This window comes from Oryza glaberrima, chromosome 5 (assembly GCF_000147395.1).
Source record: "Oryza glaberrima chromosome 5, OglaRS2, whole genome shotgun sequence".
In the NCBI taxonomy this organism is placed as follows: domain Eukaryota; kingdom Viridiplantae; phylum Streptophyta; class Magnoliopsida; order Poales; family Poaceae; genus Oryza; species Oryza glaberrima.
This window is the reverse complement of record NC_068330.1, coordinates 8,841,782-8,858,613: the sequence shown is the minus strand read 5'-3', so window position 1 is coordinate 8,858,613 and position 16,832 is coordinate 8,841,782. Positions and strand designations below refer to the sequence as shown.

General features: G+C 39.8%; 1 protein-coding gene across 1 annotated transcript; it reads right to left on the bottom strand.

Annotated features, from left to right (window-relative positions):
- Positions 1-3,851: 3,851 nt before the first annotated feature.
- On the bottom strand, positions 3,852-14,080 carry LOC127774447 (uncharacterized). Its single transcript, XM_052300699.1, has 9 exons — positions 13,655-14,080; positions 12,412-12,646; positions 12,080-12,249; positions 10,215-10,357; positions 9,916-10,093; positions 8,698-9,265; positions 7,594-7,706; positions 5,943-6,186; positions 3,852-4,207 (listed from the first exon to the last, which is right to left on the bottom strand). The coding sequence occupies exons 1-9, from the start codon at positions 13,861-13,863 to the stop codon at positions 3,980-3,982; spliced, it is 2,088 nt and encodes a 695-aa protein (XP_052156659.1). The 5' UTR covers positions 13,864-14,080; the 3' UTR covers positions 3,852-3,979.
- Positions 14,081-16,832: the final 2,752 nt, after the last annotated feature.

Below are 16,832 nucleotides of genomic sequence, written 5' to 3'. Positions count from 1 at the left end.
TTCTAAGCTCTATACCGATTCACCATCTAACGGCCCTCCACGCTTCCAAGTGGGTTTTTAAAAGGATTGACCGTTTTTGCATATCCTTTCTTTGGAAAGGCGAGGACCCTGATCATACTAATCCAAGTGACAGTTTGATTAACTGGCAACTAGTTTGCAGACCATAATCTCTAGGGGGGGCTGGTCTTCCCGACCTTGAAAGATTCGCAAGGGCCTTGCGCCTCTGCTGGCTGTGGTTTTCTTGGAAATCCGACGACAAACCTTGGGTTGGTATGAATATCCCCTGTGATGATTTAGATAAAAAACTGTTTCAGGCGGCAACCACAATCTCGGTGGAGAACGGCACTAAAACTAGTTTTTGGCATGATAATTGGCTGCACAAGAGGTGCCCAAAAGAATTAGCCCCCCTCTGTTTCTCTTTAGCAAAAAGAAAGAATAGAAGGGTTCAGTTCAAGTTGACGAACAATAACTGGCTTTCATCCTTCAGACAAATTACCTCAGTCGAATAATTACATGAGCTGGTGCAATTGGGGGCCTGCTCCAACAGGTTCAACTCACTCAAAATGTCTATGACGTAGTCTGGAATTGGACTGAATCTCGAACTTATACAACCAAGAGTGCCTACTTATACCAATTTGCTGGTTCATACACTACAAGCGATTTTACCTCACTCTGGAAAGCCCGGGCTGAGCCTAAAATGAAATTTTTCGGGTGGCTTGTCCTCCATCAAAGAACTTTGACGGCTCAAAACTTGCTCATAAGACATTGGCCGTGTGATTGGATTTGCTGCTTGTGTACCTCCGCCTTCGAAGACACCAATCATCTGTTCGCGGAATGCCCGTTTATGAGACAAGTATGGTCTACAGTACATTTGTGGCAAAACCTGCCCCCGGTTTTCAATTCCCTTCCATCCTGCGTCTCTACCTGCTGGGATGAGCTTAAGGATGCAGGAACAGAAGATAAAAAATTACTCGCTCAAGGTGCTATCCTGACAACTTGGTGGAACGTTTGGCTAGAAAGAAATAGTAGAATCTTCCAAAATTTATCTAGTTCAGAGTTGTCAGTAGCTTATCGGGTAAAACAAGACTTGGATTTGCGCAAAGTGGCTTTCAGGCCACCCTAATTGTCCTTTTGTTGTAACGTTTCCCAGGCCTTCCTGGGTGATTTTTTTTTACTCCCTTTAATTAAATTCCGGCAGGTCTTCTGCCATCGTTCACCTCAAAAAAAAAAATATGCTGATGATACTCTTATTTTCATGGAAGCTTCAGCACCATAGCTCTTTGCTCTGAAGGCCTTACTTAATTCTTTTGCATTGCCTTCTGGACTCAAGGTGAACTTTGCCAAATCTTATATGATTCCATTAAATATCTCAGAGGAGAAGTCGTGCATGTTAGCCTCAACTTTTGGTTGCTCAATTGGGACCTTACCATTTACTTATCTTGGCTTACCCCTAGGAACGTCTAGACCCAAAGTGGTCGATTTCTCCCCACTCACTGATAGAATTGAGAGAAGATTAACAGCTAGCTCAGCCTTCCTATCCTATGGAGACAGACTCACTTTGGTCAATTCTATTATGTCATCCCTTCCAACTTATTACATGTGCTCTTTGTCTTTGCCTGATGGGGACATCACTACCTCGGATACACACAACAATCCTCCAACGGTCATTCAATGAGCGATAACAAGAGCTCGTGCGCGACAATTAAATTTAGAGGTGAGTTCGTTCCTATGTTCTTCTTTGTATGAATTCGAGAATAGATTGCTACCTAATGATTATATTGTGATTAGGAACAATGGAGGGGACAAGGAGACACTTGGAGAAGGACTTAGATCCATGGAGGATCATCGAGTACGACCAAGTCAAGGTGGAGGCCCAAACCAAGTCGACGTCGGGTGCAATTCGGAGTCCAGGACCAGTCTGCACTAAAATGGGCGCCCAGGTCGCATACGTGCTTGGATTGGGGCATTCTTTATACGGATGGAAAGCTAAGAAGATATCCTTTCCAATGGTTTTGGTCCCATGTCCAAATTCTTTTCAGGTCAATGTAAATTGACCGAACAAGTTGATGTCCAGAATCTGTCCCGGTGCTGTGTCACTGTATTTGGGCCTTTGGCTCGTGTATCGTGTTGAAACCCATTAGGGTTGCGTCGAGAGGGGGTTGCACGACCCTAAACTCTATATATCAGTACCCGCCGCCATCTTTAGGTTTTTGGGTTTTCCTTAGATTAATCTGTCAAGAACAGTTTCGCCGCTAGATCGGTTTGTAAGACCCCAACTCGTGAGCTTAATCTTTCATCTGCAATTTTGGTTGTTTTCTATCTCGTTCTTGTTTGTGTTCTTCGATTGGCAAACAGGGATTAGCCTTCTCGGCGAGGTAATCCGCGTTTCGACACGGGTGATAAGTAGAGGAGACGTGGTGCTGCGATTGCGGGGCTCAAGAGCGTGCGTGTTCAAGAAGCCGGATTGATTTGTGTCGCGATTCCGCCCAAATCGTTGTTTATCATAACCTTTTCGGAAGATTGGGAACCCTAGTGCACATCATTGCCCATCTCTGTAATTGATGCAATTGATAGAACCAGAAGGCATTGCCTTTGGAGAGGAAGTGATCTTAATTCTACCAAGAAATATTTGGTTGCATCGTCCAAATTGTGCAACCCAGAAGAAAAATGGGGTCTTGGTGTAATTTTTCTGAGAATTCAGAATAAGGCTTTGTTGCTTAAGCATTTGCATAAGTTCTACAAAAAGATAAATGTCCCTTGGGTGAATCTGGTATGGTCTTCCTACTATTCTTTTGAGGTCCCTCATGCGGCAACATGTTGTGGTTCATTTTGGTGGAAGGATGTGTTTCAGTTTGATATACTTTTCAGGGGAATAGCTAAGCCAGTGCTTGGCTCAAGACAGGCCATTCTCTTTTGGGATGATCTTTGGGAAGGTTGTGTAAGATCTAATAAATTCCCTAGATTGTGCTCCTTTGCTAAACATAAATATGATTCTGTTGCTCGGCACTTGTCAAGGGATCCTGATGACCAGTTTCACCTTCCTTTATCCCATCAGGCGTTTGATGAATATGAGATTCTCTTGCATGATCTTTAACTGGTTACTCTGTTTGATTCAATTGACACTTGGGTTTATATCTGGGTTCATGAAATTATTCTTCTGAGAAATTTTATAAGCTCAATTTTCTGGTCTTTTATCTCCTCCCGTAACTTTCAAATGGATCTGGCAGAGCTGAGTAAACATGAATATTAAAGTCTTAGGCTGGTTATTTTTCATGGACATAGTTAACACCAGGGATCTTTTGGATAGGAAACATTGTGCTCCTCTGAATGCCTCAGCAAATTGTTCTAATTGTGCTCTAAATGTCAGGGAGACCAGAGATCATTTTTTTTTCCTCAGCAGTTTCAGTTTTGCCTGTTGGAGTAGTTTGGGCTGGATTTGGTCGACCTCTTTGGAGTTTCATCAAATGATTCAAACTCAAAATGCTTCATTTCCTTTTCCTTGTTTCATGGAACTCTTTCTGCTTGTGGCCTAGAATATTTGGAAGGAAAGGAATGGTCTAATTTTCTGGGGCATTCTGCTTTCAGTTTCTTCTTGGAAGAAAAACTTGAAGTCAGATCGAGTCTACATTTATCTAGACTCAAGGATGTGCATAAACCTTTAGTGCAATCATGGATTGATCAATTGTAATATTTCTTTTTTTTTTTGTTTTTGCTTGCCATTGTATATACTCTTTTATTCTTTAATATATATCGTGGGAGCCTCCCTCACTGTGTTTTGATAAAAAAAAACATCCCCGATCACCCGATGATACTACATATGAAATAATCAAAATACGAGGTAAGCAATTAATTTCTAGGTGAGAACTCGCATTTTTATTAAAAATACTAACTGCTACTGTACAAGACGAGCGTTGGTGAATCCACCCCAACCCATCGGCCAACAAGGCACATAATTACATTGAATATACATATACATTTTTTATTTTGTTTTCTTGTCTTCTTTATCCTTCTCCACGACTACTGGAGCTGCAGGAATGCTGAACCACCACTCTCTTAACCTTCTGGTCCACCTTTCTGTGCTTGCTCTCCTAGGTGGGGAGTGGTTCGTGAATACCTCTAGAAACATCATCAGGACAAGCAACCTTGTGGGCACGATTGCAAGGCTCAGAGCCATCACTACCAGCGCAAGTATAGTTTTATCAGTGGCCTGTGAAATTGACAACCAAAATAATGTAGGTGAGCGAAGCGACGTGCACATGTGCAAGGTCAAAACAACATATTGGGGATCTTGCTATGATACCTAAATCGCAAGATAGCATTTGCTAGCGAATCTGGCAATGGCAAGATTTGCAATTGCAACAGCATGGCTTCTCGTCATACTGTTTCAAATGTACCATGTGCGCTAGAACGGCACAACTCATCGTTTTATGAAATAGTCTCACATTTATTAAAGCTTTTATGTTTCTTTTTTATAATTTTGTCTTTGATTGAGGCATGGCTAGGAAAGAAACATCCCAGGTTGATGCATTTTATAAGTTTGTTTCAGGTGTCATTGAGACCCTGAAACAAAGGGTGCTATGTGCTATGTTTATCTTTTACAAACAACTAGCTACTGATAGAACGAAAAGAAAACCCATAACATTTCCTATAATAAGTAAAAGCATATTTTTCATGAAATATGTTACACAACTTTTAGCTATAAGTAATACTCACGTTAATTTAATTTTATATGTGGCTCTCCATTTAGATTTGGTTCTTACATATTGTTAAGAAGTTTATCGTGTAATATGTACAAACTATAACGGGAATAGGTGGCGTGGCAGATCCAATGCACCACCATTTGATTCTTTTCAAAGGAGTATAGATAGCCTGAAGGTGCAAGATATGAGGTAAAAGAAAGCAGTTGAAATCTGTCAAAATATGTCGGATCTCACAAGGTTCAGCAAAGTTTAGAAAAATGCAGAAGTTTTATCAACAGTTTCAACATATTCATCTAAGTTTTGCACCCCTAATGATGCCATCTAGCTTCTGATTCTATGAGGCAATCAAAACACTAAAGGTGAGACCAATGTCCAGCAAGGCAGAATGGTCTGTACAGAGTCACATAGTAAGGTGTACAAACTGCAAGTTAGATTGGATGAAGAAGGAAAGACTGTATATCGTCTGCAATCCTGGCATTACGTCATATATTCTTTGATGACTACTTTTTTTCTTCTAATTTATACTACTTTTCAGTTCAAATTTTCAAATCCTTCCAACTAAATATGAAATGATTGTTTGCTCATCCAATTCACAAAATTAAGAGGGAGAGCCATTGGGACCTGATATGCTCTTCCAGAATAACAATAAATAATCATTATCTGAATATTTGTAGATGCAGAAAGTAAAACAACTTCAATAGCTTATGCCTCATGATTGATGAATATACCTTATCTAAGGGAAAAAAAATCAAATGGAACTCAAAAGTAACATAAACACAGAAGCATATCCACTCGTTTCTATAGAACTACACAAATTTGAAACATTAAGTTACATGCATAATCTGTTATGAGGGTTGAAATTACAAAAGGAATTTAATTGGAAAATTTTAAAAGTCTCTATCGACCATGAAGAAAAATAATTGGAAGACAAAATGTTGATATGCTAAATGTGTGGAATAATTAGCAGTACATCAGACGAGATGCATATGTTGTACTACGCTTAGAAAAAACAGAGTGGGTAGTAAATTTGATTTCAAATGATTAGTTAACCTCATCAATTTCTAGTTGTATCTATTTTTTTCTTGTGTTCACATATCATTATTTTCTTTCCATAGCATCATTCATCAACAAGCTGAATGAATAGCGCACATATATTGTTAGCCTAGGAAGCACAAAAAATGAATGAACAAAGTACTAGCTCCCTAAAAGGATTGAAGAATAAGAACTAAGAAATATAGTTACCTGGGAGGGAGAAGCCAACAATAAAGCTCTAATCTTCAGAAGAACAATATTTGCATCCTGAACAAGCTCTTCAACTTTGGAAATAGCATTTTGAACAGCTAAGAGCTGCTCCATCGTGTTCATTGGAGGTGGAGATGTCACTTTGACCTCCATCATTGGATTTACATGGCTAGTTAGTCTTGTAAAGAACATGAAAGTTGCCGAAAACAAGAGCACCAAAACAAGAAAATAGACTAACCACCCCCTGTGCCATCACAGAAACAGAGGATATTACAATTTACAAATGTGAAGAATGCAAAAATTGTGTAGTATGCATCACAAAAGAACAAATATTCATCATATTATGGACACATTCTTCTAGGAACAGCAAGAATTGCATGTCCCCTTGGATTTCAAGGAAAATATTTTATTACAGAAGAATGCCATTATAGCTAAGATTGTTAGGTAATAATTATTAGAGATAAAATTATTAGCAATGCTAAAATCCTATTAACTGTAATTTGCTGCAAGTGTAAACTATGAAAATATGCCTCACAGCTGATCCATGATTCTTAATTGTTCATTGAAAAAATTTAATACATGCTCAGTATTCAACCAATGTCAAAATCCAGTGGTTACGGTTGTTTTCACCAGGTAATCAGGCTATCTGTTGAGGATGGATTGATGTTGGATACAGCATTTAGAAATGGTGTGGTACTAGGCTGAATGTGTCACTGCAATAAGGTACTGATGAATTTGTGATGTACTGTTGAGAATCACTTTTTGTATGCATTGCAATGCAGTGTAATAAGCACTAAGGAGAGGACTTTTCTAGTGTTTGGCTTCCACCCTCTACCCAGTTTAACCTCCTTCCTAAATCAGGTAGGTTTTACGCTGATCGTAATTATAAGCAGGAAGGCATAATCATCATTCAAGTGTTTAATAAAGAAATGAGGAACATCCACACCGCTCTTCTTAGGGCCTGGTTCGTGAAATGAAAATTTTTTGGTGTCACATTGGACGTTTGACCGGATATTGGAAGAGGTTTTCGGACACGAATGAAAAAACTAATTTCATAACTCGCCTGGAAACCGCGAAACGAATTTTTTGAGCCTAACTAATCCGCCATTAGCACATGTAGTTTACTGTAGCACTTATGGCTAATCATGGACTAATTAGGCTTAAAAAATTCGTCTCGCGATTTCCCCCCTAACTGTACAATTAGTTTTTCTTTTAATCTACATTTAATACTCTATACATATATATGTCCAAAAATTCGATGTGATGTTTTTGAAAAAAACTTTTTGGGAACTAAACAGGGCCTTAATATATATGAGGAGCTTCCTATAGCACCATCAACTGTTCCACCACCTCAGATGACATCACTCCATGGTGCAACTCAAATGGGAGTATATGGTATCCTTGAATTCAAGTCAACGGAGCAGCAGCAAGGTGGATGGAAAGCACGTGAACTAGTTAAATTTGGGAAGGATTATATTAGAGGCAATCGAAGCAACATTCACTCCAAAGGAGCTAGTGATATATGTTTATATTGCATTATATTAGTAAGTTGCACAAAATTATAAAAAAAAATCACAATAGTGTACCACAGTTAAAAAAGCATCATGTAGAATAAAGTCAAAAAGAAAATATCCATGAGAGTTTAGCATACCTGATAATGATATAAGACGATGAAAAGCAAAATACCATGGACTTAATCGGCTCATCCCAAGATGCCAGCAACACCAAAAACCTCCATAGCTCACTTACGGGAGATAGCAATTCCTAAATGCAAGTGAGGATTAAACAAAAAAAAACGAAACATGAATCTGTATAGTTGCTAGACATGTTTCAAGCAATCATAGTATAAAATACTGTGAACAAAAACCTTCTGGCTAAAAGCAATATACATCTTCTGGTGATAAATATTTCATGTTTAAAACAAGATTTGGTCAAACTTTTGAAATTTTGACCATCAACTTTATACTAGAATAAGTTTATAAAATCATAAAAAAAATATGCTAGTACTTTTCAAGGAAAACCTATGCTTACCATTTTTTTCCTTTTTAAACTAAGCATTGAGAAATAACTGATGATCAAAGTTTGAAAAGTTGGACCAAATCTTGTCCTAAACATCAAATATATATGATCAGAGGGAGTACATACACAATGGGATTTGCAGTGAACATGCGTATACCTTCTAAATTTCCATAAGCGAATAAACTCTCTTCATCAAAATTCAAATTACTACATTCACACCTTTCAAAACAAGTGGTAATATGGTAAGCTCTAATTCATATACAATCTCCAAAATAGAGGAAATAATTTTGGAATTTTATATATCATGCAGAAATATGCAAAAGCTGGAAAATATAGGTAGGATCAGGCAAATTTCTGCAACGAAATACTTCAGCAAAAATATTACATTGGAATAAGGATCTCGGTGAGGTCTAAAAACCACATTTGGTGAATGATGGTCACAAATAAAGGATTGCAGATTACTTTCGATTTCCATGAATATATATACTTCAGCAAAAATTACTTTATATTTTTGTGATGCACAAGCTCTAAATATGTTAGATTTGTTCTGAATAATTTAACAGATCAAAATGGTGCCGGAATCAATTTGGATAAACCACAATTTATTCTGATTAATTAGGCACCGTCACAGATTAGGAAGACTGCTCATGAAAAACGAGGGAGTAACTAAACCCCAAACATAGAATTGAACAGATCTTTAACAGTTGAGAAAAGGCTAATTCTGTTGTGAGTATACCTTCATCACTGCCAAGTTTGTATCTAGGCCATCAACTTTGACTCCATCAACTGTGGCTTGGGCCAATTCAACCTTCTTATAGTTGTTCATTGACTCAGTAACTACCTTCTGCAAGGCACTCATTTCCCCAACAACTATCTCGCCAACAAAGAGTCTCTCACCCTTATTAATTGGTGATACCACTCCAAGATTCGACAGAACAGTAAATGGGGACATTGAATGCCTTGCACTGCTATTGCCAGGTTGGTTAACTTGAGCTGATCTTCTCGATGAAATAGAACCAGCTAGTGTTTCAAGTATTACATCACCTCCAGGAAGTTTGTCACATAGATTAAACATCAAAAGAGACTCGAATCGATTAGAAACTGGAATGGCTAACTCTTCAATAGCTTGTAGCCGCAGAATGCTTAGTACAGCTTTCAAAATTGTTTCCTCTTTGTCAATTCCACTTATGTCAAACTTCCTAACAAATCTGTGGACATAAAGAATTTCTGATATAATGGCCAGCCAATAGTCACGACGAAAGTGGCCAGCCAACTCTGGAAATTCTAAGATCACTGGTTCTGTTCTGCATTTGCATTAACAAAAAGAAAAAACATGTAACTAAAGGTAATAAGAGCAAATCTATGTGCTAGTCATAAAGATATAAGGTTATAGGGATACATGTTGCTACTATCTCCGAATAAAAAGGAATGGATAGCAATGACTTGTAAATTAAAACTAATCAGCTGTTACGCTTACTGGCCAAGAACCTGTGCGTTGCAATGGAAAAGGAATTCAGTTTCTAGCTTATTAAGTCAATTAGGCACATATTTAGTCAAATTAACACTTTTATGTTTTTCCTAATTGAATAAGTAGATGAGTTCGAAGTTTAAGATAAACCATCAGTGAAATGGGAGAGGACTCGTTGGAGGTTGGTGTAATACTATGGATTGTGGGGCGTAAATATCAGTGGTAGGGGTAGTGTGACAGAACAGACACCACCACTACTGACATTTGTAGTGTAGATTGAATAAGTAGGTGATTTCAAAGTTTAAGATAAACCAACAGCGAAACGGGAGAGGACTCATTGGAGGTTGGTGTAATACTATAGATTATTGGGCCTACATATCAGTGGTAGGGGTGGTGTTGCAGAATGGACACCACCACTACTGACATTTTTAGTAGTATAGATGTACTCTATTGCTTATTAGCTTTGCTACGTGTGAAAGAACTTACAAAGTTGCTGATTTATACATAACAGCTTTGTCAAATAGCCGTGAGCCCCATGGACCAGTCAGCTCAGGTTTAACAGACTGCTTTAGATCTTCAGCAAGCTCATAAGCTTTAGGCTTATCATAGGTCACAACCCGAAGTGCTTCGAAGTAAAGAGCATGATCAGTAAGTGTTAACCTTCCTGTGCCAGCAAAGGAAAAGCTGAAACCCAGTGATATAAAACCGTAACAAGGCAAGTTAAAAAAACATGCCAGCATGTAAACAACAAGAAATCGTTTCTCCTCACTGAGAACTAGACATACCTGGCCATGTCGAAGTCCTAACATGTTCAAGTACTGGTTGAGTCGTCAATGTTCCATCTATTTCTACAATCCTTTCTCCTCTCTGAGACCGCTGGCCAGATAATAGTGAGGACTCGGATTGTCCTTTCATTTTCTTAATCGCTCTACATGATATAAAACATACTCTCAGTCCTGACTTTATGAAACAAGATCCAACAGAAAGTTATATGCTTGCATACCCTACCTTCAGAAAAAAGGAGCATAACTGAACTTATTTTGGTAACAAAAATTGGCAAATATGCTATCCCATATCCCCATGCATTTATGTCAGGTCTACCTTTAAAAATGGTAAAGCATGAAGAAATGGTTAATGTTTTGAAGGAATCCCAATTATTATCCTACTACAGACACTGATTCTAAATTCAAAGTACAAACTAGTAGGTTATGTATATTAACTGATGGAAATATAATGGTATCTCTAGATGAACAAGGATGTAAAGATATTCAACAATCAGATAACCTGCCTGGTATTGAACCATTGAACTTGATTGTAGAATCTATGTACATGCCTGTATAATTTTATGCAGCATAGGGCATTTATTCATTCTCCAATATTGTTTACATACTATGGTACCACAAACATTACACCCTGATCACTGTATTAGAGCAGGAACAATAGTAGAATATTAGCTAGCTACAGACATATTTTAATGAGATAAAAGATAAGAGAGAAGAGCAGCGGGCTACAGATCTATAGCCAGCTGCAGTACGGACTCCAAGACGCAATGTGTGTATGACAGGTGGGTCCATATATTAATAGTATAGTAAGCAATTATTTTATGAATTGGCTATTAGATTAGCTATAAATGAATTGGAGCTAGTAGTGCGCTATATTATTAAACTTGCTCTTAGCAGGTACAACTTTGACCATGTAAAAGGGTACTCCCTCCCTAGAAAATTGTACGGCATATAGTTTTGGGGCTCATAGACCGAGGAAGCCAACTATTTTATCTAAATACCTCCATTTACTCTAGTTGCATGCACGGTATTAATGCATCACCACACTAAAATCTAACTGCATGCAAGCATACAGGCCTCTTTAAGTATGGGCACTATGGGAAAATTACCAACAAAATATGGATTGGGAAGTATGTGTGTTTCTATAATCTTCAACAGAGGGCTTGAGGAAATACGCCCTATAATTTTCTATGGAGGGAGTAGTTAAGAAGGGGATCTACTACATCAATCTTAACTCAAACAGGTGATATACTTCTCAGTGCAAAGTAGGAAGATAATGGCATCTATTGTAAGGTTGTAACAGCAGGTTAAACATCTAGAAATGAAGAGCTATAGACCTATAATGGTTGCCCAAATTTTCACTATATTAAATCAAGAAAGTGGATTATCCGCTTATCCCTGATAAGAATAAGCACTGAAGAGATGCATTTCATTTTGGAAAAAAATATTCATCATGGGACAAGAAACTAGTTGTTTCTGCTACACCGCGCCATGTAAATCTAAGTTCTATATGTACGATTGGAAGGTAAGCAAAAGAGAAAGTATAAGTCAATGTGTATGATAATTATGGTAAGTAATACTCCCTGCCTCCCCGTATTCTCAAAAGGACATCAGTTTACAACATTTGCTTACAAGCATTCAATCTTTGACAACTAAGAGGCATATAGTAACTATTTAGATTTGTCAGATAAATTATATATTACTAGTGGTAGACATTTCATCAAGAGAACTTCCATAACATTCAATTTGTTTATTCTGCTGATATGAAATTAAAAAAGGCAGTTCGTCACTGTCTATTGCTAACCATGTGTAAATAACGAAAACATGAACAAATAAAATTGAATGGACAGACCAGTAGAGAAAGTGACCTGTCCAATCCTGTAAGGTACTTATCATATACTGGAAATGTAAGCCGGCCTCCACTTGATGATGAAAGTACATCAAATAGATTTGAACATGTTACCACATCAGTGATTGTTGGAATTGCAGGTGCTATTCTTGAAAAAGCCTCTAAACTGACTGTGCTCTCTACTTCAACCTGCAAGGGAAAGGAGATGAAATTCAATATGTAGAAAGATTCTTAAAAGCCCTTAATACGAGGAAGTAACCTGGGAAAATTTATTAATGCAACGCTAACAAATTATATAAGGTGTGAACAAAAGAAAACTATTTAAGCAAGTAAAGAAAAGAAAATTGTAACCTTAACAGTGAGCTGGCTTGAAGAAGAGGGAACCTCCCAAGCTAGCATCATATCAAAATTCAGGCGACGAAAGCTTTTGTCAGAAAGATACCCTGCAATTTGTGAGGCCTGTGCAAGTGCCCTCAAACAACAATATTCCAAAAAATTTCTTGCATAATTTATTTGCTGCTTTATGGAATCAGATGCTTGCATATCAAAGTCATATCGAAGCTCATCCGTGGAAGTACAAAGTACCCTGAAATGTAATTAACACAAAAGGCATATGTTCAGCACCTAATTAAAGAAAAACTGGTATTACATATGTTTTTGCATGAAAAGGGAATTGATTTTACATGACATAGAGATTTTGAATAACTAATACTCCCTCCGTCCCAAAATAAGTTTATTTATGGGTTTCCGTGTACAAGTTTTGACCGTCCGTTTTATTTGAAAAAAATATGAAAAAATTTAAAAAGATAAGTCGCACATAAAGTATTATTCGTGTTTTATCATCAAATAACAATGAAAATACTAATTATATAAAATTTCATATAAGACGGAAGGTAAAATGTTGGACACTGAAACCCACAAATCAACTTATTTTGGGACGGAGGGAGTATTACATAATTATGCCTATTAGCTTAACAGAACAGTAGCAAATGCAAACAACATCATATTGGTTCCATGAAGCAGGATGCTCATCAACATGTTTCCAATCAAGCTAATAAAAGAATTACAGATCGTTCTCAAAGGACATAAACTATATTAGCTCACACAAGTTATTCATTTACCAACATCCAGATATCTTAACAAAAACCCTGTTTAGGGAGATCTTAAACAGCTATGGTTTTGATTCTATATTAGAATTCCCTTGGAACAAGTATACAATGGACGCAACGAACTGCATTGCACACAACAGTTCATGTCTGGACTTTGGACATCATAAACCAAACCCATTCAGATCAAACACGAACTCATAGGCCCTACTGCACATCCTGAGCACTACATATTATAATAATCGATCTTCAAACATATGCAATGTAATATTGGTTGCTGATAAAGCCACCGAACAACCACTTATTTGCAGATTTTCTAAGAATTGTCACATCCAACGCAGTGGCTTTCCATTCAATTAACCTAGTATATCAGAAACAAAATGCTTCGTCCCAGAGCATTTCCCTTCCCTAGAAACCCAAGAAATCCCGAAGGCAAGGCAAAATTTCAGTAGAAGGCAATTGTGTCACCCATGTGTCTAGGTCATTACCGGGCGCATCGAGAGACGACGGCGTTGGCCTTGGGGGAGAGGCCGGAGACGGAGGCCTGCTTGCCGGAGGAGGACGAGCTGTCGGGGTCATCGCCGTCGCCCACCGGCGAAGCCCCGCGGCGGGGGAGGCCCCAGGTGAAGGAGCCCTCCCGCACGAGGCCCTCGAACCCCTCCATCAGCAGATCCCGCGTCCGGTTCATCATCGCCATCCTCACCTCACCTTACCTCAACAGGGGGCGGTTGGCGCACAGATCTCCTTGTACCCTTCCTTCCTTCCTTCCTTCCCTGTCGATGATTTACCCAGTATCCATGCTTAAAGAGGCCTGTATGCATGCATGCAGTTAGATGATTTTAGTGAGGTGATGCATTAATACCGTGCATGCAACAAGAATAAATGGAGGTATTAAGATAAAATAGTTGGCTTCCTTGGTCTATGAGCCCCAAAACTATATGCCGTAGAATTTTCTAGTGAGGGAGCATCCTTTTACATGCTCAAAGTTGTACCTGCTAATACAGGGACCAGGGTGTAATATTTATGGTACCATACTATGTAAACAATTTTGGAGAATGAATAAATGCACTATGGTGCATACCATTATATAGGCATGGACATAGATTACACAATCAAGTTCAATGGTTCAATAGCAAGCAGGTTATCTGATTATTGAATATCTTTACATCCTTGTTCATATTGTGATACTATTATATTTCCATCAGTTAATATACAAAACCTACTAGTTTGTACTCTGAATTTAGAATCAGTGTCTGAAGTAGGATAACAATTGGGATTCCTCCAAAACATTAACCATTTTTTCATGCTTTACCATTTTTAAAGGTAGACCTGACATAAATGCATGGGAATATTGTCGACGCGGGATACCCGTAGACCGGATATAGAGGGTATTAGGGTACGTTGGTACGAGGATCTACGTAGTACGACATCAAGCAAATAAAAGACAAGGATTATATTGGTTCAGGCCCCTTGGTAGGTAATAGCCCTAATCCAGTTGGTATGAGATTATATGATGGAAACCACATATTACAAAGGGAATAACAGAACTCGATGATACCGACGAGACCGTAGTCGACTTGGTTCGACTAGATCACCCGACGACTTAGCTCCTGTAGGCTTCGGCTTCGTAGGCTGTGGTGGATGTGTTAGCGGTAATATTCGATGCCTTAGGTCCTGCCCAGGGGGTCCCTTTTATACCGCGGGTCAGTTGATCTCCAAGTAGGACTTGGAGATATCGGACCCCTCACGATATGGTAAAGACCCAGTCTCGTCCGAGTAGGACTCCTTCCATACGTGGATTATGTTTCTATCACGTGATATATTTCCTTAACGCATATAGGAACTATCCGTATAAGCGCGGGCATACCGTATCAGTACTCATTGTTTATCCAAGGATAAAGGGTATACCTTATCCGTAACCCTGACAGTAGCCCCCGACTTCTGCTTAAATGAACTCATGTAATCGATCGCGACTTCTGATGTCAGAATCGTTGTCGTTCTCATCTGGTCGATCTCGGCATGAGAACCGTAGAGACAAAGAGTCATCGACAACGCCGCATGAAGTTCAACGGTCAGGAGTGAATTTAAATTAAAGTCTTGAAAACTACTGCGTGCAACGGACCCATAATTTCCCGGCGGCAATCTCTCTCCTTTCCTTGGAATACGCACCGTCGGTAGTGCGCTTATTTAAAGGGATTTTGGGAATCCATTAAAAGTCCGTTTGCTAGAAAACTTCTCCTGCCTTCTAGCGCTCCTCGTCTTCTCCGCTCTCCGCACAGAAAACCCTAGCCCATTTCTCTTGCTTTGTTCTCCGGCGATCCTCCAGCGGCGATGGATCTTGACAAGTCCACCTCAACCACCGCGTCTTTGAAGAAATTGCAGGACGACAGCGCCCTCCCTGGTCGCGGGACCATGCAGAGGGAGACAGGAGGTATTGAACCCGAACCCATCTTGGGCCATATGGTTGTGGTCGAAGATTATATTTCTTGCGGTTTTCTTCCTCCGCCTTCCGAATTTCTTCTTCTCGTCTTGAACTTCTATGGCCTTTCTTTGCTTCATTTGAACCCCAACTCCGTTGCATTCCTTAGTATCTTTTCTTATATCTGCAAGGCCTACATTGGGGTAGAGCCCTTCCTTGATCTCTTCCGCTTTTACTATGAGTTGCGTCGGATGGAACCCAACAGGGTATCTGGATGTGTTGGATTTCGACTTCGGGATTGCCTGAAGTCGCGTTACATCCCCTTCCAGTGCCCCTCTTCTTGCAGCAAATGGCGGGCGAGATGGTTCTATCTTTAGATAGAAAACTCGGATCCCGTCCTTGTTGTCCCTGAAGAACAACTAGACAAAATCCCAGAGTGGACTGCCAAACCCGCCCTGACTCCCTCTCTCCGGTCTTTCATTGACATCATCGATGACCTCCGAACACGGGGGTTGCCAGGGTACGAAGTCATTGCCGACTTTGTAGGTAGGCGGATCCAACCGCTCCAGGCCTGCGCCCATCCAGCCTTTGACTACTCTGTGCCAGAGGACGCGATCCGAGTTTCTCCTCGGGGTATTTTTTCTTGTATTTCGAATTTTACTCTGAGTGCGTCTGTTTCTCCTGACTTACCGAGTTCTTGTCCTCGATTTATAGGTCTGGAAAGTGACACCGTGGGACACCGCGTCAGCCAGGTGATGATCAGCGCCCCCTCAGTGGCGGGTGACATCCCGATCCTCCTTTGCAAGAAGGGTCTGGCCGAACGTGCCGCCGCAATTAATGTAAGTGTACTCGATGACTCCTTTGCATTCTTCTCCTCGAGATCGCGTTGTGACTTCACGTTATGCAGGCTCTCCCTCTGACAGACGTCATCGAACCACTCGCGGACCACCAGGTGGCGGCGTCATTGAAGGAGGGCGTCACCAAAGAAGCGTCCGACGTTGCCGCTGCTGCTGCTACCACAAGTGGCAGCAATGTTTTGAAGAAGGGGAGGAAATTCTCGTCCATACTCGGGACCCGTCGGAAGGCGCCAAACCCGGCAGTAAACCTCCCTCTTATTTTTTAACGTGTAGTCAGAATGACTGGTCCTCACACCGTCGTATCTTACTTAGGAATCGGACGCGTCTCCCCCACCTCAGCGAAGGCAAAGGCTGGTGATGATCAGCGAGAAGTAAGTGGACGTTTTTGAA

Coding starts and splice junctions, on each gene's coding strand:
- LOC127774447 (XM_052300699.1), bottom strand. CDS start 13,863: ATGGCGATGATGAACCGGACGCGGGATCTGCTGATGGAGGGGTTCGAG. Junction 9,266..9,915: donor ATGTATAAATCAGCAACTTT/GTAAGTTCTTTC, acceptor ATGCAAATGCAG/AACAGAACCAGTGATCTTAG. Junction 4,208..5,942: donor TGTTGGCTTCTCCCTCCCAG/GTAACTATATTT, acceptor TCAATTTCACAG/GCCACTGATAAAACTATACT.